General features: G+C 33.0%; 3 protein-coding genes across 3 annotated transcripts; 1 reads left to right on the plus strand and 2 right to left on the minus strand.

The window, feature by feature from the left end:
- Positions 1 to 831: 831 nt before the first annotated feature.
- LOC137932896 (cytochrome P450 4C1-like) lies at positions 832 to 4341 on the plus strand. The gene is made up of 9 exons (XM_068776583.1): positions 832 to 991; positions 1280 to 1389; positions 1519 to 1609; positions 1682 to 1864; positions 2545 to 2912; positions 3000 to 3068; positions 3159 to 3327; positions 3399 to 3578; positions 4166 to 4341. Exons 1-9 carry the CDS (start codon positions 832 to 834, stop codon positions 4339 to 4341), a joined length of 1506 nt encoding a protein of 501 aa, XP_068632684.1.
- A 1102-nt stretch (positions 4342 to 5443) lies between these two features.
- LOC137932897 (neuropeptides capa receptor-like) lies at positions 5444 to 9164 on the minus strand. Its single transcript, XM_068776584.1, has 4 exons — positions 8435 to 9164; positions 8141 to 8241; positions 7306 to 7425; positions 5444 to 5514 (listed from the first exon to the last, which is right to left on the minus strand). The coding sequence occupies exons 1-4, from the start codon at positions 9162 to 9164 to the stop codon at positions 5458 to 5460; spliced, it is 1008 nt and encodes a 335-aa protein (XP_068632685.1). The 3' UTR covers positions 5444 to 5457.
- A 5930-nt stretch (positions 9165 to 15094) lies between these two features.
- Positions 15095 to 24516, minus strand: ninaB (neither inactivation nor afterpotential B). The gene is made up of 13 exons (XM_068776585.1): positions 24414 to 24516; positions 23917 to 24028; positions 23067 to 23213; positions 22721 to 22828; positions 22542 to 22639; positions 21478 to 21558; positions 21311 to 21391; positions 20621 to 20745; positions 18885 to 19061; positions 18336 to 18492; positions 17702 to 17763; positions 17383 to 17481; positions 15095 to 15274 (listed from the first exon to the last, which is right to left on the minus strand). Exons 1-13 carry the CDS (start codon positions 24514 to 24516, stop codon positions 15095 to 15097), a joined length of 1530 nt encoding a protein of 509 aa, XP_068632686.1.
- Positions 24517 to 24754: the final 238 nt, after the last annotated feature.

Consider the following 24754-nt stretch of genomic DNA (forward strand, 5'->3'; position numbering starts at 1 on the left):
TGTGTAGGAATAGGCAGATTGTTCCCGTACTCAGTACAACCGATACAACAATATGACGCCGTAAGTAATCTTTATTGATTTAACAGCATACAACCTAATGTGAGTAAAGAACTTGTTTATTAATGCAGAGATCATTCCTAATCGATTAACATGTGTTTTATATGCGATATAAATTGATTAATAAAAAATTAAATAAACCTCGTTTACACACTGTACCGAATATGGAGTGAATAATATATAAACACCTAGAAGAAAGAATGTGATCATTACAGGAAATCGCAATTATGGCAATATTTGAAATACATATACAGACAAATAATCAGTATGTTTATCATTTTATAAAACATACATATTTTTAAATAGTATCTATGTAAAACACTTCGTGATAAATTTTAGGGTTAGTATCGGTTTATGCGAATACGACCAAGTTCCAAACACGCATAGAGAATGCCAACATCAAGTAGTGTTCCTGCGGCACTGTGATAAAGCCGAAGATTGTTCTCTTGGATGAGCACCTGTGCTTTCCGTGGCAAAATCAGAAACTCTTATGGAATAAGGACGACCACCGAGCAGAGCACGTTTTTTCAGGGTCGGAAATCTTGTGTACAAAAGATTATACTCCGTAATGTTAACTTTTCTCGCATATCAACCTAAAACATGAATATTGAGACATTTTTGAAAGAGACACAGAGCAAAAGGTTTGTTTAGATAATTTTTTACCTAAGCGAGAGAGGTCGGGCGCGAGTTATGGGTTCACTGCATCAACTAATACATAAAAGGGCGTTCTAGCGAAGCGATATCGCATAATGTGTTATTAGTTGAAGAATCAAGATGATTGCGCTAAGTGTTGTCTTAGTAGTGGTTGTTATTACCGCACTGTACTTTTGGACAAGGTTTAATTACGCAGGGAAGCTGATGGCTCAAATACCTGGACCGACAGCATTGCCGATCATTGGGAACACCTTGACATTATTATTGTATTCTACACCAGGTATTATATTTAATAAGTAGTATTATTAAGTCGAAGCAGATATGTTTATGGAAAATCTCTCAAATTTTATTTCATGAATTGAAGAAAATTACTTAGTTATGATTTTTTTCTCATATATTATTACAAAAACCTCTAAAAGTTTTGTGTATATAGATCGCTTATTGATAAATAAACGAATTTCTTCCTCCAATGCATCATTCAAATAATCAGTAACCAATGTAAAGTCTTCTGTGCAGATTAAATAATATTGAAATAAGCTAAAAGATCATTAACTTGTCTTGTTTTCAGAAAAACTCTTCATGTTTCCTAGAATCCAGTTTGTTAAATACGGAGACATACATAAACTAGAAGCACCCGGTTTTAGAGCCGTTGGCATTTATAATCCGTGTGATGTTGAGGTAAACAATTTCAAAATATTTTATTTTTTAAAACTTGTTTCAGTAATTAAATGTAAAGTGAGAAATACTAACAATAGATTTACATATTAGATATTTATACCAGAAGCTTTACTTTTTTCTGTATTCCAGACTTTATGTGCATCGACAACTTTTATTCAAAAAGAAGACCCTTATAATTTTCTTAAACCTTGGTTAAACGAAGGACTTTTAACTAGCAATGGTAAATATTTAAACTTAAAATGAATTTCTTATGCATGGAATTAAAAAGTATAATAAAAAATTGTGCTTACAGGACAAAAATGGCAAGAGCGAAGAAAACTTTTAACACCCGTCTTTCATTTTAATAGATTAATGAAATATTTAAGGATATTTCATAAGCACACGGACAGCCTTTTAAGAAAAATCGAAGAAAGTGGAATTGAGCAGACAGATGTAATGACGCTGGTATCAAACACTACTTTGAATGTAATGTGCGGTAAGTATTGTATAAGTTATTAAGTGAAGAAATAATTTTTAACTCGAACACAGAAAGACTCCTTGACTGCTCCTTTTTATCTAGATTTAGTTAAACTCATAAGAAAGTTTTTTTTGTATATTGCGTAAATACAAAAAATCTGAGAGATGCGTAGACGACTTCATTTGTCTATCAAACTGTAGTCTGGTTCTTGAAAATTCCCTAACAGTTTTCTGCAAACGATTCACTTATTATATATAAAAAGAAGTTAAATGGTAATTTGTTAAAAGTTCGTTTGTGGTGAATGAATAGTTCAGTTTTAAAAGACAAAAGCTTTTATCTGAAAACAGAACGTTTGATTTAACTTTGAATAGCGTCCAATTGCCCTTTTTGCTATCCTGGGCCTATATTTATGCACCAATCATATGCTATAGGATAATAAAGCCAGCATGCCAAATAATACCGCATCAGTAGAAATTTTCAAATCGTTAAAAATTTTATTAATAACTTTAACGAATTCTTAATGGACAGACAAGTCCAAATTGTTTTGCAATATTTGCAAAAGTCAAGTTTAGAGTCTGATTTCTTACTTGATTTTAGAAACAAGTGTACTGCAGGTACTATCGCTAAAAATATGTTACGAAAATCACGATACTCATAAAATAGCCACTTAACTGAACTAAAGCATTTACTCATTACAGAAACCTCTTTGGGCTTTTCTATGAATAAAGAAAAAGAAAATGGTTTGCTAAGGTATTTCAAGGCTCTGCATGTATTTGGTGATTGTGTAGCTTACAGAATAAGTAAAATCTGGTTACACAGCGATTTCATGTTTCGATTTGTTAAAGCTGGTTTATCTCAAAAGAAGGCTGTCCAAGATTTACATGCATTTACTACAAACATTATAAAGGAAAGAAAAACCTGTTTAAAACATGAAAAAATAATCGATAACGTGGGATATGACCAAAAGAATCAACTCGCCCTGTTAGATCTTTTAATTAGAAACGAAAATAAAGGAAAAATTGATGTCGAAGGTATCAGGGAAGAAGTCGATACGTTTCTTTTCGAAGTACGTAATACTCGTAATACCAAAAATGAGATGTCCAATAATAAAATAAAATAATTAACAGTTATCTTTGTTTATCTTGTTCAACAGGGCCACGACACAACCTCAGTAGCTCTAAGCTTCATGATAGTTAGGATCGCTAATGAGCCGACGTGTCAGGTTTCTTTTTTTGGATATCAATTTGAGCAATCTTTAATTCTGAAAATACGATATATATCTATTTATAATTGACATTTAACTTTTTTTCAGAATCGTATATATGAAGAAATTATTAATATATTAGGCGATACAAATCGTGAACCGACAATCGAAGACCTTAGAAATATGAAGTACTTGGAATGTTGTATTAAAGAGTCCATGCGATTATACCCCAGCGTTCCATTCATCGCTCGGTTCACGACGGAAGATGTCAAACTAAGTATGTTCAATTAAGATAACAGATAAATTGTTGCTGATAACTTTTTATAAAATTCGCTGTCAATTTTATAGGCGGATACCTAGTACCAGCAGGCACTCAATGTCAAATACACATATATGACATCCATCGTCGCGAGGACTACTACCCCGAACCTGAGAAGTTTATACCGGAGAGATTTACAATCCAGAACTCTGTAAAGCGTCATCCGTATGCCTATATTCCTTTCAGCGCCGGGCCAAGAAATTGTATAGGTTAGTAAAAGAAACCAAAGTTCACAGCGAAATGTAATTAAAATTTACTTAATACGCTATTTTGCGGTTTGCTTATAGTTCTGAATTTCCTACTGCGCCAATGAGAGCGCCCACTGTATTGACTGATCCAACTGTTTCCGTATGTGTTGCCGGTGCATTTTACCACTTAAAATACAGCGCGGCACTTGGTTTACTTAGTACAGAGTTTGAGCCTCTAAGACAGGTTCAATGACTGCTACTCAGAAGGCCGATCTAGCTTTAGTTCTCTTTAAAGCGTTTCTTCTTCAGCTCCTCCAGGGTCAGATAAATGAAATGCTGGAGGAAGTTGATCCCGAGTTTCTGACAGAGCTACAACTCTGGACAAAGGTACCATAATAACAAAATTGTACTTAATATTAGTAAAAACGACCATTTCTATTGTGGAACGTTTAAAAGAAACACAAGGCCTTTTTAAATTATACATTTCTTAATTTAACTCATTACGTTAACACCAAAAATACTGCTACAAGTTTTTAAAAAAAAAGTACGTATTTTGTTGCTTAAAAAATCTGTAGTATACGTATGATATGTAATATCTTTTTATACAGGTCAAAAGTTCGCCATGATGGAAATGAAAATAATGATGTCAGGATTACTAAGAAGATTTCGCTTGGAAGCCGTAACTAAACCGGAGGACATAATCTTCAAAGCCGACCTCGTCCTCAGATCTTCAAAACCACTTCTCGTACGGTTTCATTCCCGACAAAAAACAGAAAAGATTTAAGTAATGTCACCTCGTTTAAATAACACATAAGTTAGAAAATTATTTTCAATAATATTCTACTCAACGGTAACATGACAGCACTATCCGTCAACAGATATTGTCAATATCATATTAAAACATTCCTAACACGGTGAATACGATATTCGATAGTATTTCTATACAAATGTCATACAGAAAAACGTATAGCAAAATATGTATTTAAATTCAGAACGTTATTAACACTATTAATTTTTCTGTTTTTTCTTCTCAATAAATTCGCTCATTTTAATGGTACATTAAATATCGAAACCAAAGAAATAGACCAAAAGATGTCTGCATAATAGCCACCAAATAGCTAACACAGGTCATTCATTCTCTTTCCGAACTGCTGTCACCACATCTGGGAAACTATGTTTAAAATTTTTGATTAGAGTAAAATTTTATAAATATTTAAGCATCCTAACTACTCCTTACTACGGATTTAGCCATAGCTTTGCGTGATTGCGAAAGTTGATTACTATTTCATTTTCGGTTTTAGTATTTATTATGTATATATCTAAAACTTGTGTATCATAAAAAAATTATTCCAAATAAAACTTATTTATTAAAGACAAAAAATATTCCCTCCACGCTATTTAGCCGTGCCCTGCAGCGTCCACGATCATATATATATATATATACATATATACTTGTTAATTGTAAACCTTTTCAAGAATTATTGAATGTGCTATAAATTTATTAATAAAGATATAATAAATAAAGATTGATTGTTAGATTGCAAAATTTGATATAAACAATCATATTAACATCAATGCAAATACAATTAAATATAAAAGCTATTTAATCCACAATTTTTATAAAATATTATGGAATATAAAGTGCCGCTACCAGCTAATGGAACTAAATTATAGATAAAGTCTCAAGTTAATGAGCTTGCTTAAGGATGTTGTTCGTAATTAACCTTCATTCCGCCCAAGTTGACCATTTCCAAATCCAGCTCAAACATTATTAGTTTAAACCTGTTTAACCATATGTACACATTAACAATCTCCAGCTTGATTCAGTGATTATCTCTAAATACGTTAGATATCACGTGGAAAGTTTATAATTAAGTTTAATTATAGTCAAACACACCTTTTATATAACAAACGTTCTTTGTAATTCTAAACCATCGCATTTTGGAGTCCAAAGTTTCTGCAAATAAAAAAAAAGTATTTAAAATAAATGAAAATCTTGTTAAATTCCTGTGATTGCTATTCTTAAATTATACATTTTAAAAAATAAAAGATTTAGTTCAAACATGTCTGATTCTTTTTATGATACGTTTTAGAAAAGAAATTGATAGATATATAGGTATAATAAAAAAAATACAGTGGCAGTGCATACAAACATAGTACATAAATAACGGGTGGTCTGGTCGCAGATTTATGTTTAAAAACTTCAATTAAAAATGTTATTCTTAACATGTAGTTTTAATAAAAGCATTGAATGTATTTATGTGATTCAAATGTTTCAAGTTGCACATACTTGACACAAAGTTTCAGTTGTTGTTTTCGAATTCCGTTTAAATGAAAATGAGCCTTTTCGCTCCTAAAAATGGAATTTACAGTGCGGAACCGCCCCAACAACCTTTGATGAAAAATTTCAGTTCTTGAATGATTTGAATTTTTAAAAAAGATTTAGTTTTTTTAAGGTTATTTAGACAGTTTAGATTAAGATAATTATTTCAAAAAGTAAATTTAGAACTTTCTCTGAAATTTCATAAATCACTCTTGGAGGTGAAGCTTTACCCAATTATTTGCACTTGGTCTATCACTTGTCCTTCGAATATAGAAGTGTGAACAAAATTCTCGACGAGCAGTTACGTAAGAATTATTACTCTTAAAAAATGCCTAGACGGTGAACGCGCCATGCTCACTCGACCGCCGCAAGATCGTAACTAAGTAATAAATTTGCTTCCGATTTCAAATACACCACTCTCCCAAACAGCGTTAATAATCTTTTGCAATAATTGTATTTAAAAACTTAAATCTGGCACCAGAAACCCCAGAAAAAGAAAAAATAGCAGTAAAAACTTCATTTATAAAAATAGTACATGAATAAAACACGACTCATAATAATATTTTATTTATAAAAGGCTTTAAAAACTTCGTAAAAAATGTACATAATAGAGAATCTAGAATATCATTCTTTTGTTATGCAAGCGTAATCGAAACTTTAATTCGATAAACAACTATCAAAAAGCGAAGAAAAAAGAGAGTCTTTTCCGTAATAGTGATTGAAAAAGAAAAGTTTAGTAAATGCAAAATCTTACATTCTCAGAATAATTATTAAATTCTCAAAAATTACAATCTCAAATCAAGACAATTGGATATAATATTAAGCCAGTGAATAGAAGGTGTAGCTTGCTTTTTTTTTTAATCATAAACATCTATTGTTTTCAGGTCTACGTTTAGACTCCTCGCTCTTAGCCATGAGGTAACAAGATACAATATCCAATGAAAGCTAACAAGCACTAAAACTCGATTTACTTAGAAAATGCGTTGATTTTTTTATGGATAAAGACTGTGTCTGAAGATTTTCTTCAAGTACGATTTCGTGATAAATCTTTACCTCTTGCAATTTTATGAATGTTATTAATCAGCAAGAGCCCATTATAACATGTTATGTGCTTCTCGATCTCCAGCTGTAGTAGCTAGATAGTAGATATGGTTCGACGCTTCAAAGCTATGATATTTATACAACCTCTTTTCATAAATGATACCCAATACCCCATTAGTCTAACCTTTGATAAAAAATTATGTAAAAGTAAATTCCCGTACGATTATGTTATAATTACACAAACTATTTCACATCAAATGTTGCTCTTCTTTATTTAAAAATAAACACAGTATACGAGTACATAATAATATAAAATATTCGGCCAGTATGTGTCATAACTTGACAAGACATACACCACTTAAACTTTAAATATAAATTACTAACCTTTATACGTAATTTTAGTGATTTTCTGAACTTAGTTGACATCAAACTAAACAGTATAGGATTGAGGACGATACTGAACCAGTTATGAAAAAACATGACCCTCTGCCCTATACTCCACCACTGAAATTAAAAACGTATAACTTTATTAAATATTGCTTTTATGGAAAATTAAAATATGCCTATTTCGTTTTTAAATTATGATTATGATTCTATCGTAACATAATAAATATCGTGCATCATGCCAAATAAAGTATATAAAATACACTTCAGACATCATATTTTATTTACTAGTGTACATTTAATTTTTTTAATTTAATGTATCTTCCAAGTTAAAAATAGTTATATTGTTATGTACCAAATATTCATGATTTATATTTTATCATACAAAGTGCAAACATCTTATCTAACTGGAATATTTGTGCTTAAATTTAATATAAATATTTAACGAGAACACAGCACAGACCCCAAGCAGCATCTGATAAGAAACTGCTATAAGATAATAAGATAATATATGAACATTAAATTTACAAGACATTTTTTTAAAAAAATTGTTAAGTAAAATGCATTTTTGATACACTACAATTGTCATTTATTGTTATAATTTTACATCATAAAAAAACACACAAGGAAAATGCATTAATAGCTGATTTGCATTTGAAAAATGAAGTTCCGTACAAGTTTATATACTCGTAAGATATCACAACATAGCAGAATGTTATTTTTTAGTAAAGAATGTTTTATTTTGAGGATATAGTATGATCTATATTTTAAAACTTGATTGTTGATGATTGTTTGTGCCTTTGATATATATATAGGAAGAAACTCAATCGCTCACCTTTTTAAGATTCATCAGCTGACGCATGTTGTACACGAATATTAAGACCCGGAAGATGCAAAAGGGTAACCAGCACACCAGGAACGACAGCGTCAGTGCTGCTAACCCACCAAAATTATGTATAGTAACCTCGGTAATTTTATTCTAAATTAAACAAATAAACTCGAACACAAACAAGTTGCCGTTTTATTAGCGTAAAAGCTAAAATTTAACAGATATGAAAGTTTTACTTTCTCGAGTATTATTAATGAAAAGTTTAAATAAATTCCATTAATTATTAACAAAATTACTTACTAACAAGTTTGTTTACTTTTCCTCTGTGATCTCGATGATTAAAAATCTGTGTTCTGGAGTTGGTCTTTTCAGCAAAATTTACTTTTAACGCGATCATAACATATACAAAGGTCATGATTACCAAGGGTATTACAAAGGTTACCAACGCCAGCACACCGTTTACTACGCGTGCAAAGGGTGTTGGCACAGTAAAGCATACAGAAGATTTCTTTGTCTTCACCAACTCGACCGTCCACACTTCGGGGAGTGTCTCCATTATTGCAATGATCCCTACAATCGCGATCACTTTCATGACCCGTCGCCAGTCCGCGTTTGATTTAAGCATGAGAGGATGCCATATAGCTATGTACCTCTCGACAGCTAATGCAGTCATTATTAAAATGCTATTGTTCCAAAGCAAAATTACAAAGAAAAAATGTAATTTGCACGCTACGTATCCAAAGCGATAGGAATCGAATAAATGTTCGTACAAATCAAAGAGTAAGGCGAATGTTGCTAACAAATCAGATATTGCTAAATCAAAGAGGTAGTAATTTGTCGCTGTATGCATGTTTTTATCATAATATATGACAAAACAAGTAAGAACATTTCCCACGAGGCTTACGAAAAAAATAACCAAAAGGATCGTAGTTGATAATACTATAGACCATGTGGGCTCCTCTCCCCTCACCCTCGCTAAAAACTGGGACCATTGCTCGATATTAAATTCACTTGTCACTTCTGTGCTCATTTGCTGGCAATGCAACCTATCTTGATTAAGCCAAAGTACTATGAGATGTTTAACCTGCGCGTGCTCTTTTCTGTAAAGCTAATACCGTAATGAAGCCAAGTTTACAAGCCATCGGAATGATTCCACGCTAATCGTGTTTGCCAAATTGAGCATACATTGCTGGATTAAACTATTACAATATGCGAACACAAATGTTGGGTTTAAACTTATCTCCCGAATTACTCTTCTAATTTTAATCTATCCGAATGTAAAGAAATGCCTCCGCGCATTTTCAGTAAGAAAAGACAATTTTTTCACACTAGCGGTGTTTTCTTAGACAACATAAACAAGGTTATGCATGACATTTTAATTTCATAGGTTATTAAATAAATTCGTTGACAAATTAATAATTATACATATATAGTACAACATTATAGAGACATTTGTACTTGACCTAGGACTTTCCAATGTACCTTACGTTGGTAAGTCGTATGTTTTCTTACACAGAGTTTTCGTATAAATAGTTGTGTAGCTAATAACTTTGATTCTTCTCCCTTACTACGATGTAAATACCGAAACAAAATAGTTATGCACTGTTCTGTCGCCACGACACGACAGAAAACGGCGGTGGTAGTTATCTAGGAAGCATATTGATAATGATGTGTACCACCATGGAGAACACCTGTAACGATTGAAGGACATTTATTTAAAAATAAAGATATCTTAAAAGAAACCAGCTTAACAGTAACGAAAATAGTAACGATATTGTCAGGAGAATATGTTTTAAGTAAATTATAAATACTCACACTACGTGCACTTGTAGTCATTAGTAGTCGTAATAAAAATTCGAAGACTAATTCAAATAGGGTAATAAAGGAATAATATGGAATCATGATTTGAGAAAGATAGTAAAGTAGCCAACCATTCTCTTTAATGGATGTATGTGTCTAATACTATTTTAAATATGTGGAGGTACGAGTACTAATTTACATGTTTTATGTTGCTCTAGGGCTATAAGTAAAAAGGGAATAACAATCAGTTGATTGTACAACAACGCAAGATGTAAAAAAACATTTTGCAACTGCAGATTAAAAACGCTTTTATTATTTCAAAAGGCTAATTTGCAGCAGTAGATAAGCGGGCTGCAGAGAATAAACTAGACGCTGAAAATACAAAAACGCATTGAAAATTTATTCACAAATTTACTGCCTAAAATTTACTTACCTGTCAGAATAACACTTTTGTGTTGTTCTATTTGAAAGCTACCGTGATGTACACACACGCTATTACGACATATCTGAATAATGAAAGTAACAAATGCGTGTAAAAAAGATGAGATAGCCCGTTTCCTGATGGAGCACAAATGAACATCTTGCTCTTACAGGACACTTCTCAAACCCTCCAGGCGCAGTCCTAAAATGGCTAACTATCACCTTGTCAGAAATGACAGAACTCCCAAAAGGGGCGGAGGTACCTTAATGTACATTGAAAGGCCCCCCTTCCACCTTTTACCCCTAGATCTGCCACTCTACAAGAATTTAAAAGTCTTCGCGTTCAGAATATCCCTCATGGGACACCCACCACAGAACTTACTCTCGTCTTACCTCTCAAGTCACAAAGCTGTTCTCTATTCGGACCTTAGAATTCTCACCTCTCTAGGTTGATTACCGGTGACTTGACAGCAATCACGGCGGCTGAAATCCCGTAACGGACACAAGCTCTTTAAAATAGCTGGTGAGCTAAATTTAACCATAAAGTCTCCCTCCACAACCACCAGCTATCTTTGATATATCCTTCCTCATTGGGCATCATTGATATAGCCCTTTTCAACGACGTAGCGTCCGGAACATAGAAACGCTCTGTATTTAGCGCGCTAGTGAGGTTCCTAAAACCCAACAAAACGTCAACTGGAAAAGTCAAAGATATGAACTTCCAGCATCTCTCTGACATCCCAGACACCATCAACTTGTCCTGTAAAGCGATACAGGCAATATATTCAATTGCAAGTCTTGTGCAATCAGCCACCAAAGAATCCACCCAGAAAACAGTATGTAAGTTAAAGACATTTTCATTGATAATACATTAGAGTTCCAACATCCAACGCCAGTCACATCATGCTGCAGACACCCATAACACTGTAAGCACCGTTTCCACTACATCAGCATCCACTCTGCCAGCATCATCACAACGCATACATAAACGCGTGCGATGTAACAAAGACAAGCATACACATAAACCGATACGTATACAGGGCGGTCCATCCGCCCCAACTCCGCAAAGAGCGAAGGCGATCTGAAGTTGGATCAGTATCCTACCTTAAATTGCCTACTGGTCCTCGCTGCCCACTATCCCGCACACTCACATGCACTGCACTACACATAAGCTCGTGTTGCTACCTTCGTACGATCGTCATTATGCAAATAGGAATACAACTGTCTGGTTTAAATTTTGAATAGTTCACGGAAACTTCCATTCCGTGAACTCAGTAACGATGACGCTTTAAGCCCCCAGGGCTAACAGCATCAACATCACCCGAAACAATCCATGAAATGCGAGTAGATTATTAATTTTCCACACTATCGATGTTGGAACTTATGAGCAAATCAAAAAAATTATTTTCAACCTTAATTACAACAAACACTGTTCCTGACATTGCTAATATCCCGATACTAAAGATTACATATCCTCGCCAAACGTAATTGAGCCATGACTGCTGAAGTTTTCATATCACCACGTGTCCCCACTGCCGACGTCATTATTGTTAGCACACGGTAATTCCGACGAGTATGAATAAAATATGCAATTTCACAACAATAGCCCGCATTCGTATGAGCCGAATGCTCTTAGCAAAACTATGGCCAAATTAGTATCCGACGCGGGTAAATAGAACCATGTGTAACCGTTTGTCATTTCGTAATACATGATGGTGCAAATTATAAAGTTCCGTATCAACCTCGCAGTAGCTATAAAGTACTCGGCCACGTGCCTTCCTTTTTCCTAGAAATATTTAAAAACTTCACACAACTTGCGATATCAAATTCTTTTAAATTACAACCGATATCTTCTGCTTTTAAGACTCAAAGTAACAAAAAGAAAACCTTATTATCTTATACTATGGTGTTAATGCTTTTAATGCTTATATATTTCTCAATTGGCCTTTTTACAATAATGTAAAAGTCTCGTGATCATTGTGTTTACTGAATAAAGTGAATCATAAGGTAAATAACAAATACACTATAAAATAGCGGTTTGATATACCAACTATTAACGGATTACTATTTGGTTGCCATCTATGTGATGAAAGTTCAATCAATAGATTTTACTTCCTTATACTGTCAGTGTTATATTCCGTATTTATGTATAAACACTATTTCTTTTTGTTTTCATTCCAGAGATTTAAAATCAGTCTACCGAATCACCAGAGTAATTTTTAATATTCAACTTAAAAGTAATGTTTGCACATTCGATAAGCTATAAAACTAGAATGGAACAAAATAGCAAAAACAGAAGTAAGCTAATCTAATCACGAAACGCCTCAAAGAAATAAACAAAGTATGTGTTAAGTAACTAAAGCTTATTTAGGAACAAATATATTAAGATCCCTTTGTATAAAATATAAAACAGAAATCCCGATTTTTATAAAGTTGACTTACCTAAAAATCTAGAAAGGAAAGTAACAATGTAAGAAAAGAGAGATTATCTATACCTAAAAACAATTATCAGTAACATCGTAAATGTAAACCGAATTTCTTAAAAAAAGGCAAGAAACCATATTGAACTGTTAAATTATATTTTGGTTTGTTGTAACAGGTAGATGCCCAAATATTTTGGATAAAAAAAAATTCTGGAAAGTACTGACTCCTAATACTACGAGGTAGGTTATCATTGAAAAAAAATACAATAATTAAACTTTGGATTTTTTTATTTATGACTAGAACTAATTATTTTCATTATCGAGGCAAGTTGTCAAAGCAATATAACAAAAATAATTCAATTTAATTTTTAAGTATCAAATAAAAAAATATTTATATTTGTTAGTATATTCCTATTATTACAATATAATTATTGTAATATAATTACTATTAGGACCATATATTTAATGTAAGTGTGCTTTTGCTGAAATATATGAAAATAATTAAACTCGATGACGTAAGACGTAAAATCTCACGATTTAATGCGAAAATACTCCAAAAATATTTAAAGAGATTTTATTTAAATTACCAGATATTTCGATCCTTCACTAATACCAGATATTCGACACATACAATAATTACCTGTTACGAAACACGCTCTACGCCATGCATTTTTTTCAAAGATTTCCATTACTAGAACTTTGCAGATAAAAGTATTTTTACATCAACGTAGTATTGGGATATTTTTTTAATAATTTATTGAGGTATCCTAACAAGCTATTGAATAGGTTAATAAAGATTTAGATTAAAATTACTTATGCTATTTAACCATTAAATGCATAATGATGAAAAACTGCAACATACCACTTTAACGTAAAACGTACTACACTTTAAAAAGTAAATGCATAGTAGTAAATATCTGCAACGTAAAGTTTTTTTTTATAAATCAGTTTATAAAATGTTATATATATAAATACATATTTGTATTATTCTCTGCATTGTAGTGTATTTATCTGCAAGATATATATTTTTTTAAAGTATAAAAGTCGTGCATTTAAGGGTTAAAAGAAATCACTGAGACTTCGCTTTATTCAATAATTCAGTAAAACATTATAATAAATATTTTACCCCGTGTTGCTATTTGAAGGTACCGCAAGGAATGTATTTGACTAGTCATAAAATGTAATATCTTTTCCAAGGTAAACGCCTGTATTCGGCATATTGCTTGCGATTGTTAATTGCGTATTACTTGTTGTTAATTCTTTCTTCTCTTTTCCTTGTCAGAGTGTTCGTAGTCATGCCCCTGTCGTTTCTGATGCCCCCGCTCAGTTCGATATTAGGAGGAGTGAGATTTTACTTTAGTTTTTATATTGTTAATTAACCACTTATTAGCACTATGGTAAAATACTTAATCTAGTCTTTGTTTTAAAGTTTTTCGTGGTGTATACTGCCTCGTCTTTAAAGCTATTTAACAAAGGAATTATTTGTGCTATGTGATATCATGATAACAATCTTCAAACATTGAGTGATATTACGCAAAGGCTCGATTCGTTAAGATACACATTTTGCATTGTCATTAGAAACATATCCATATATAATTTTTAATAAATTCAAACTAATTTTCTTATTTACACATATATTATACAATACATTAAATTTTTAATTATTATATTGAATGAAATATAATTAAAGCCATTTTAAGAATTAAATTTCATAAAACTTACTATTCCACTAAAGTGTTTCCGATCGTTCTTATAGGTTTTGGTACAATTTAATTACTATCATAAATTATTGTTACCTTTATGTCAATATATATATACTAATGGGCTCATTGAGAGCTGTTATCATTATATGTTATGGTAATAAAAAGGTAGTTTCTTATTATCATAATACAGTATTAAGTGTTAAAAAAACCTTATAATAATCATCGTGATTCTTTTCAGCAGTAGAGCGTCCACTGCTAGATATAAGCTTCCTACACAGATTTTCTATCAGAACAGATGGAGGCTACATCTAGCGTTTTCCGGGAAACAAAGTCACCTGTCTACCTTGTGATTGGACGTTCTACGCTACGCTAGCTTTCAACCATCGTTGGCTATTTTGTGAGAAAGACTTTTTTGAAACTTGCATTAAGTAAACGAAGCAAGTATAAAAGTTTTATATTGGCGTCAACGTGATTAAATATAATACAAATATTTTCAAATTTACTTTAACATCTATTATTGTCTTTAAAGAGGAAAATTTAAGTAAATCTAAAACTTCTTACTTAATAGATTAAATCAATAAATTTATAATTATCATTTATCCGTTGTTTACATATTAATCACGCGCGTGGTCTCGCAGGAACCAACCGTGCAGACACTTGGGCGCCGGCGATGGCGTTTCGAAATGTACGACCGCGAGCTGCTGCAGCGTGCGCGCGTCCAGCACCAGCAGGCCCACGGCGCACTCGCGCGAGCCCCACACCAGCGCACACAGCAGCACGCCCGCATCCTCTTCCTTAAGTACAAACACAAAAACCGTTTTAATAACTTCCCTGCACGTACATCACTAACATTGCGACGCATATTCAATATTCGAATATCAAATACACGAGATACTACAATTCGAAAGATCATTGGCGCCTACTGATTCTATAACCTCTTGTTTGTTTTCTGTTTGTCTAAGCAACAGGTAATTTCATCCAGCCTCCGGAATTGCCTAAGAATGAATATTCGAACTACAGTTGTACTTAGATGTATTTAAGGCGACTACAAAGACAAAATTTACATGTGAAACTTAACAGTAATTTATTAAATGCAAATGGAAACAAATAAACATTCGTCGTTCGCTCGCTATCCAAAAGTAGTTCAACAAATATGTCAGAACTATGTAGTTTCGTCCGGCGTCAACAGATGGCGCTAGTAGTGTCGTCGCATAAATGCATAAAACGGGCATCGCGCGGCAAAATCGACATTAATAAAGAAGATTCGACATCGACCAGCGCTACCAATGTGCGGGGAATTCTTCGAATTGCGGGAAGTCGATATGGGATTGGTGTGGGGAATGGCACTATACGGGGAAAACGAGGGGGTTCTTTAGCCGATCTTTTGTTACTACGAAAATAGAAATATTAGTCAATTATTAGTTAACATGCTACCGAATACTTTTTCAATATAGGACACTCCTACTTTGTGTATAGCAAGGAGGTGCACCACTACGTGGGGAACCCCTTATCTGGAAACTAACACCATTACTATTCCATGTAATTGAATCTGAATCACTCACACTTGTGTCGTGTCCCATCCTTGTTTTATATTGTGAAGAGTACTTACAATATTTAAGTACAATTACAGATTAATGGTTGTTAAAAAGGAATCTGATGATCCTAAGGTAAGTAATTAGTAAAATTTGTTTGAATAATAAGCGTCTTGTCAGCCGAATCGCCACTTTTGCACCGATTAAAGCCAAAAGTCGAAAAACTGTTAAAGGAACTGTCTTCAAACTACCTGGCAATGAGTTGCTTTAAATCTTTGAATGATATTTTAAACGCTGAGTTCAAAAACACTAAATATTTACTGAATTTAAAGGATATAGGAATAAAAGCTTCACAAAGCATGGTAGAATTAATAGACGACAAATGTACCCCGTTTAGCTATCACCAATTTTTATAAAACGTGTCAAGACTTTTACATGCAGTTAACATCGAACATTGCTAAAAGGATTGATTTCAGAGAATGCCTGTTCAGAATAATATCGATCGTAGATTCATCAGAAGCCCAAAAATTTACTATCTACTAATCTTTGACATCTGTACTTCAGCGATTTTCTATTCTGGAAACATTTGTATCAGCCCAGGATATAGATGATGAACGGCGAGCTCAGGCTATGCTGGATTTCACTGAGCACGGGCTTCATGCGGACATTAATGCTGAATGCTCTTTTAAAAACACCGCAGGACAAGATTTGTTTCCAAATTTGAAAATAATGATCTAGTTTTTACTCGTGTTTCCATTCGCTAATGCACCAGTCGAGAGCAGTTCAGTGACTTAAAACATATTAAAACAGCAAACAGAAACAGACTACATACAGACACGATGGTTCCCCTTAATAACTACTAGAGACGCAATAAAAAGAAACAGGGTGGTATTGTCAAGTTTATACCTTCTAAAAATAAGCTAAATTCTAAGGTATGGCAAAAGCCTGAATAAAAACTGCATGATTTTTTCCCTTTATTTCTGTGTGGGGAATTGGGTTTTTTCACCCCGATTTTGGCGAATATCGCTTTAATTTTCGGGAAATTCGGTGAATAGGTAATGGCAACCCTGACAACGACATAACATATATTAATTTCCAATTTTCTTATGGTACCCAAAAAATTGCTTAAATTCACAAAGTGTATCTAACGTAATAAAAAAGAGGTTTCAGCAAATAATAAATAAGAATGTTTCAAAGCCTTTACTGAAACCTCTACTTCTCCTTGTTTAAATTTCTCAAAAAAACTGCATTATCAGAAAATCTAGATAATCCGTAACTACTCTACGAATGCAAAATAATACAGCATCACTAGCCGACGAGAGAATGGATTTTTACCTTTAGGTCTGTACTATTTATTGATAAATACTCGCCTTGCTACCGGGTTCGGGGATGAAAATCGGTTCGCTGGCATAACAATCGGTGTCGAACCACTTCATCGTTTCACCGCTCCAAGTGTCCACCTTGATTATCTGTAAGATAAGTTTTGTAATTATAATGTCTGTCCTTTCATTTCATTCTAGCTCTCGCGTGGTAATTTTGCAAGCCAATTTAACCATGCTTGATTAACACTTGTAACCGGAAATTTACTAATGAATGTACAAATTACAATAGTGACAGTCAAATAGTCTAATTAAAAGCTTTTAATTTATTCAACAATAAAAACATCATTTATAATATTAAATAACTTACTGCTCCAGGATGATCTGCGTCGACATCCGAACTAATAGCATAGAAATATCTGTACGGGCGTCCTGTTAAATAAAACATAATTAGGAAGAGATATGTGTATTTAAAAATAAAAATCACGAATTATAAAATCGACGCCTTCGTTGTATGAATTCATAACGAGGTTCAGCATTTGCAATTAGAAAACTACGCAAATTCAACGCATCTTTAATTTATTGCATTAGTTTTGCAATTTTCCCAGCTGCTGGAACACAAGCGTCCTCTTAGATTGATGATACTTGTCGTAATATACTACTGCGTTTGACGACTGTCGCAAATATTAAGGACTGTCAACCATGTTATAAGAGAGTACTCAAATTTAATAAAAAACAAAGTGTGTGTCTTCCGGCACTCACACACGCCACCTATTATTTCAATAACTACTACGCTACCATTGCACGTTAGTTTTATTGCAATAATCACATTTAAATTATTACCAAATTATTTACCACGGATTTATTATACTTTTATGAACAGGTTAAGTCTACAGAACTAACAATTGTTCTATCACGCAATCCCTTTAAATGTATTTGCACAAAACCCATCAAGAGTAAGAGAATGCATTTTAATAATGATATAGTAAATGTGAGGATCTCACCATTGCACATTTCATAATGTATCCTTGGCGTTTCGCAGCCAACGTCTGCCAGCAGCCGTGGTGTCACCATGGTCATAGACGGGGCGAGGAGAGACACCTCAAGCCGTTTCGGTCTAGCGCGAAACCATTCGGCGTAGTCAGCATTACTTTGCATTGTCTAAAATTTTATGAACTGAATTAATTTTCAATGTTTAATTATTTATAAACAGTCCATCTTAAGTTTATATATAATTTTTACAGAAATTTTCGTATTAGGAGTTTGTTATAAAATTTTTAAGATTTGGAAATAAATTGGCTTAATTTATTTATTCATTGCTCCGATAATGTTAAACCAATCCCTCCAATAAGTTTAATTGAACTTTAATTTAATCGTGTAATCGCATCAAGTACATTATCTGTGTATACAAGATTACGTGTCACTAAATAAAAAGAAATATGTTTGCACGGCAAAAGCAATTCACGGAATAGAAAGTCACATTAAAAAGCTGCAAAAAGAAGTATATATTATTTATAGTTGATGATATTATACAACAATAAAAGTTCTCTTACCTCAATCGCTTTCACATACATAGCGTCTATAGCCTTCGCATTCTTATAAGCACATAAGTCCACAATTAATTTGCCGTCCTGCTCGAACGCGTTGATGATATGAAGGAAAAACATAGTTTCTGTTCGGAAACGTTTCACTTCTTTCCCTGTTTTCTTGCTTATGAGGACTATATTCGTCTGCGTTCAAATAATAACATAAATCGCTTCTATCAACTTGCATTAATTTGGCAGAACTCTGCTCGTTGTTATCGTGACAAAGGACCAGCAAATTGCGAAAATGAAAATAAAGAAGTACAATCGCTACAAATCTACAAACGTACAAATATGCAATAGGTTAATTAATATACTAAATAAAACTCCTTTTGCCATTTCTCTTTCAAAACTTAATGTTGTGCTAAATTAAAGTTTGTGAATAATGATAAACTTGTTGATCGTATTTTTTTATTTGATTAAATAGACAAAATTACAAAAATAGTAAATTAAAAATAAAATACGAACTATCGCTATTTATTTATGTCTGCTAAAATGGGGAAATCCATCGATAAATTAACTTTAAAAGGAACAATCTATACAAATATAAAAAGAAGTGTAGTTGCCATTAAAGCATTGGAAGCAAAATAATGCACCAATATTTAGCCTCTATGAACACTCAACAAAACTAAACACCGAGTCACTAATCTGTGTAACAACTCCTGAAGATGCCCCGTGGAGGGATGAAACACGTGTTGAGTGAATTTACGGTGGCGGTTGTGTAGTTGGCATTGTCTGTCGCATGCGCATTTACGAGCGGGCTAGCGGGCGGTGCACTTTCATGCACGACAACCACTGCATGTGCGGAGGTGGCTAGATATTGGTCCTTTCTTATTTAGGATGGACTTCCGCAATGTAACGCCTGAATCCATTAAATACAAAATAATGCATCTACCATGTAGCCCTAATCTTAGAAATTTCCGATTTTTTCCGGTAGTGTAAGGTTAACATCAAAGAGAATTGAATATACGCTTTCTTTCTTTCAGTTATATTATTAATACTATAGAGTTTGTTTCGACAGTCAGCGCATTTCCAGTTGTTTTCTAATTGTTTCTTTCATTACTCATTAAGTGAATCCTTGTGCTATAGACGATTGTGCTGTCAATAGCACACATTGACAGCACATGTTTACAATCATGACATGTCAAGTATTCTCTACTTTCGAGCTTTTTGAGCATATATACGCCATCTAGCAGTGATTGATAGTAGGTGACGTATCAATTTCAGAATAAGAATTAGAATTGTTTTTCTATCATAGTTTGACCAGAAGTCGCTAGATATCACTATACGTGAGCAGTTAATAGTCAGCTGATAGCCAGCTGTTATTTGTTTATTACCCACTAACTTCAAATGTTCAAAATGTAATAACTGAAATACACCTAAATTGTTATTGAATATTTATTCTAATTCACAATATAATAAGTCAGACACTTGTATATGCACTTAGGCGCTGGATTTATTTTTAATATATTTGGTAAATATTTGTTGTTTATATTTCGAGTAAAATCACTTCTCACATCAAATTCATTTGGTACAACTCTCATTGTATTCCAATAAAACAATTTAATCATACGAAACTGCTAAATATATTTTTAAGATAATTAATTATAACGGAGCTGAAGTTGATTTCAATGATAAGTATTTTTATAAAACCTAATATCTATTTCAATATTAAAAAACTATTTATAAAATAAACCAACATTCACCTCATATTCTGGATACCACTGCAGATTGGAAGCTAAAGGTTTATTTTTTAACCGGTTGCAAACCACGCCGCACAAGGAGATTGCCATTGGCTGTTCGATAATCACAAAATAATTTTCCGTAACGCCTAAAATTAATAGTACATTAGTTAAAATTTGATTTTCATATAAATAAAGTTATTTAATACAGAATAATTAAAAATACTTTTTTATTTTGCATTATTAAGGCAAACGTAAAAAATTTTCCAGGTTTAAGGAGTCAATAAATAATTTTTAAGTATTTACTGTGGTTTTAGTAAAGTCCGGCATAGTGTACCGTTCATAAATAATTGAGTCGTTTATGCCAACTAACCCAAACATCTGTATCGTTGCTAATAATAACTTGACACTCGCGAGGTCCGGCAATCTTCTTAAATCGGAATAAAAAACTTCCTCGCCACAGATATCGGAGATACACAGAATCGAAGTATATCGAAAAATTGCTCGTCTGGCAGTAGGCGGTGCGTATCGGACGATATGATCGACGGTCGTCAATGCCTAAGGGTTCTGGCAGCCACGAGCTGGTAGACAGGGCGTGGGTAAGCCCCTGACTATGTTAGCCTACGACATAATCAAGGACGCAGGAAGTCGCTGTATTCAGCAGCTGACATTAATTAAGGAATGAATGATCATTAGTAACTGATATATACAAACCGAAAGTGTGCATGTAGGCAGGGTGCAGCGCCCAACGTGTTTTCATAGATCCGACGACCCTTGCACGCTCAAACATATCACCTGTTATTGATAAAAAATCACTTTCAATAAACCTCCTCAAATGTATTTCTAGTATAGGAATAATAAAATTTCCAAGTTTATCATACCTTTTTCTATGTAAGGAAACTTAACCACTACATGTTTTAACTTGCCCTCGACAACGGACATGCCTACGTTAATAACATCACCTGAAAATAAATTCAATATTAACAAAATTCTCAATAATGAACATGAACTAATAGGAGAAATCTATATGTGTATTTATAAAATTTAATTTCTTTTTTCGCTGGTCGCGCCATAACTAGCGAATTTTACCAATTTAATTCATCCTTTAAATCTGTTTGCACAGCGCAATTTTTAAATTGATTTTATAAATTATATAACTATAGAAATAATAATACATAACAATTTAATGTATATTAGGGGGACCAGAAGGTAATGTCGACATATTCTACAGAAAAACCGATTGACTTTTACTGCTCCCTCATTGAAAATTTGTATACTAAATGGAAAAGGTTGTTCATAACGAGAGGAGGACATTACTTTCCGGTTCCCCTTATATATAACTAGCTGATCCCGCAAACGTTGTTTTGCCAAGTATGTTATTTCTAGGAAACATTAAAAAACAAATAAAAAATATGGGTTGATGGTAGAGGGATGAAAATTTAGGGATGCAAGTATTTTTGTATGTCGTATCATAAAAAAATAAAAACAAAAAAATTTGTGTAAAACATAAAAAAAAATTTTAGGGGTGAACCACCCTTAACATTTAGAGGGATGAAAAATAAATGTTTTCCGATTCTCCACCCTGGCTGATATGCACGCTACTATTCACGAAAATCGGTCGAGCCGTTTCGGAGGAGTTCAATCACGCACACCGTGACACGTGAATTTTATATATTAGATAATTTAATATATCAATATATAATAATATATATTTTTAAATTTTAAACTATTTTATTTTATAATAAAAAAACCATTGAATAAAGATCCCGCTGTTAATTTATACTGTCGTGTAACTGCTATCCCGGTTAGAATTGATCGATCACAAAATGAATTTATTTATTGTACATTTAAACAATAAATAAAGTGATAATTCTTAACGACGTTACAATAATTTATTGTTCTATCAAGATAGCTAGTTCTTCATTAATAAATTTCACCAACTTACCGTTAGGCATGACGTGTGGATGGGACGTGTGGTTCACAAGCGCAATGCACTTCTTCATGTTTTTCCTCTCCAAAGTGTCAAGAGTTTTTGGATCTATTCTAAAATTAGTTACGTTGAATTCATTTAATTTTTTTATTAATATTAATTAATGAAATAACTTTATTAATTATTTTACTTACCGATGTATAAACGGGCCCTCGGTGAACGTATACATTTCATCACCAAACGGATACACAGATATCATGGTGTTATCCGACAATTCAGGAGGCTTGAAAATTGACGCAACTCTGAAAGTAAATATTAATCACATTTAATTAAAAATTACTTTGAAAAAAATATACATATTTTTCTTAACCAATTAGTCAGATACTTTGTCCGGAAAAAAATTGAGCCACCTTTACGTGTCAGTCCACTGTCTAAGGTTTACGACTGGAAACGACTTAATTTTTAGTCGGAAACCAAATTAATTGTGTAACTCTTCAGCCGAAGACTACTCTATTGGGAAAAAAATATATCCGTACAGACCTGTCAAAGATGGTATGACAGGGGTCCGGCACAGCTTCTGTACCAAATTCGGTGACAACGATTCGGGCCGCCATCCTATTCTTTTTAAAAGTATTTGTTTCAACAAAACGGCACTGGTACGTCGCTCCGCCGTCGTAAATTGCAAATCTGTAATTATTACCTTTTAATTTACATTTAAAGTTTTAGCTATATTAAAAAACAAAACTCTACTACATAAAAATGTAATCCTGAGACAGATGAGCTAAATTTTGACAGATAGGGACCTCATAAAAACACTATCAAAGATTGCAGCTTACGGTCACAGTGTCCTTAAAACAGAAACACTTTTTGGTTGTTTAAAATCTCTTAATCGAAAGCAATATTTTTTTAGTAATTTGTTCGAGATATAAGGAAAACCGTACACAGTGTCGGTCGTAGGCCACCGGATATGTTCCGCTGCACTCGACCTTGGGTAATACTCTTTCGTTACAGCCGCATCATGGAACATTTGACACACTTTAAACCACAAGGAGACAAGTATCTGTTTACTTAAATGAATAAATAATTAAGTATGGATATAGAATGAAAATTATCAGATACCAAAATATAACGGCATACGACGGTGGAATAAGGGATAAATAAGAAATAAAATGACATGTAGGATTTCCTAGTATCACTGTTTGCACTATTCTAAACTTATTTTTTACGTTACGACCTTCAATCACTCAATGGCTTATTTACAAAACTGTTCGTCGCCGAAAGTTGGCGATAACACCCGCCTAGACCTGAAAGCTTTCTAAAGAAATATACTCTAGTGAAAGTGAATTCATTTATTAATTATGAAGGATAATGTTATAGGTTTAATAAATACCTATGGACAAGTGCAGAACTGTCGAACAAGTGCTCGAAGCGCATTGATCCGACTTTCAAAGAGCCAGGACCATTTCGGAGTAAACTTCCTCGCAACCAGCAAGGTATTTCACCTAGAAATCATGGCACTTATAATTCGCGACATATCTAATTAAATCAATCAAATATTCCACACTAATATTGCGTATAAGAACAAAAATAATTTTCCGAATCATTTTTTTTAAAAACATCAATCAAATAAAGAACTGCGGATTGAATGATTGAGATATGATGAGATTAAATATTTTTGCCTTCAATTGTAAAATTTCAACAAGCACGTATTGTTTTTATTGTACATGCTGTTCATTTAAGTATTTTCATTATTTTTTTGAAGCAATATAGCAATTAAACTCACAAATTAATTAACTTGAAAATTTAGTTCGAAAATACAGCTTAAAGTTAATAATAATCACTGACTTTTAATAATAAAATTAAAAAAAATGTTTGTAGTCATCTTACCTGTAACCTTTCCTGAGAGCGGTTCTGACACCTCCTTTTCGCAGGACCTCAACCAAACCGTACTGTTGCAATTAGGGTACAGCATCTCATTACCCTCCGTCATTTCTTTAAACAAAAAAATAATGTTCCTCATTATTAACTTCACGTGAAAAATTTAAGGTATACTTAACAAACTTATTGAGTAAATAACAAAAGATATATATAACCTAAATAACTTAATAATCCGCCTTTCAATGTTTGATATAAAAAATTTCACCTAAAAATCATAAAATGGCGGATTCCGATTTTCCCTCCTGGATATCTGAACACTGCCGCAGCCCAGAGTAGAGTGCTGAAAACTG

Source organism: Battus philenor, unplaced genomic scaffold (genome assembly GCF_028537555.1).
Source record: "Battus philenor isolate CCGP_79_NKW_IND1 unplaced genomic scaffold, ilBatPhil1.0.hap1 SCAF_12, whole genome shotgun sequence".
In the NCBI taxonomy this organism is placed as follows: Eukaryota; Metazoa; Arthropoda; class Insecta; order Lepidoptera; family Papilionidae; genus Battus; species Battus philenor.

What these genes read in the sequence shown, in the direction of transcription:
- LOC137932896 (XM_068776583.1), top strand. Translation starts at nt 832, where the DNA reads ATGATTGCGCTAAGTGTTGTCTTAGTAGTGGTTGTTATTACCGCACTG. An exon ending in ATTATTGTATTCTACACCAG is followed by an intron (nt 992 to 1,279) that starts GTATTATATTTA and finishes TCTTGTTTTCAG; the next exon opens with AAAAACTCTTCATGTTTCCT. An exon ending in GACGGAAGATGTCAAACTAA is followed by an intron (nt 3,328 to 3,398) that starts GTATGTTCAATT and finishes TCAATTTTATAG; the next exon opens with GCGGATACCTAGTACCAGCA.
- LOC137932897 (XM_068776584.1), bottom strand. Translation starts at nt 9,164, where the DNA reads ATGAGCACAGAAGTGACAAGTGAATTTAATATCGAGCAATGGTCCCAG. An exon ending in AAAAGTAAACAAACTTGTTA is followed by an intron (nt 8,242 to 8,434) that starts GTAAGTAATTTT and finishes TTGGTGGGTTAG; the next exon opens with CAGCACTGACGCTGTCGTTC. An exon ending in AGCTGATGAATCTTAAAAAG is followed by an intron (nt 7,426 to 8,140) that starts GTGAGCGATTGA and finishes TTTTAATTTCAG; the next exon opens with TGGTGGAGTATAGGGCAGAG.
- ninaB (XM_068776585.1), bottom strand. Translation starts at nt 24,516, where the DNA reads ATGACGGAGGGTAATGAGATGCTGTACCCTAATTGCAACAGTACGGTT. An exon ending in GCTCTCAGGAAAGGTTACAG is followed by an intron (nt 24,029 to 24,413) that starts GTAAGATGACTA and finishes CATGATTTCTAG; the next exon opens with GTGAAATACCTTGCTGGTTG. An exon ending in TCCACACGTCATGCCTAACG is followed by an intron (nt 21,559 to 22,541) that starts GTAAGTTGGTGA and finishes ATTTATTTTCAG; the next exon opens with GTGATGTTATTAACGTAGGC.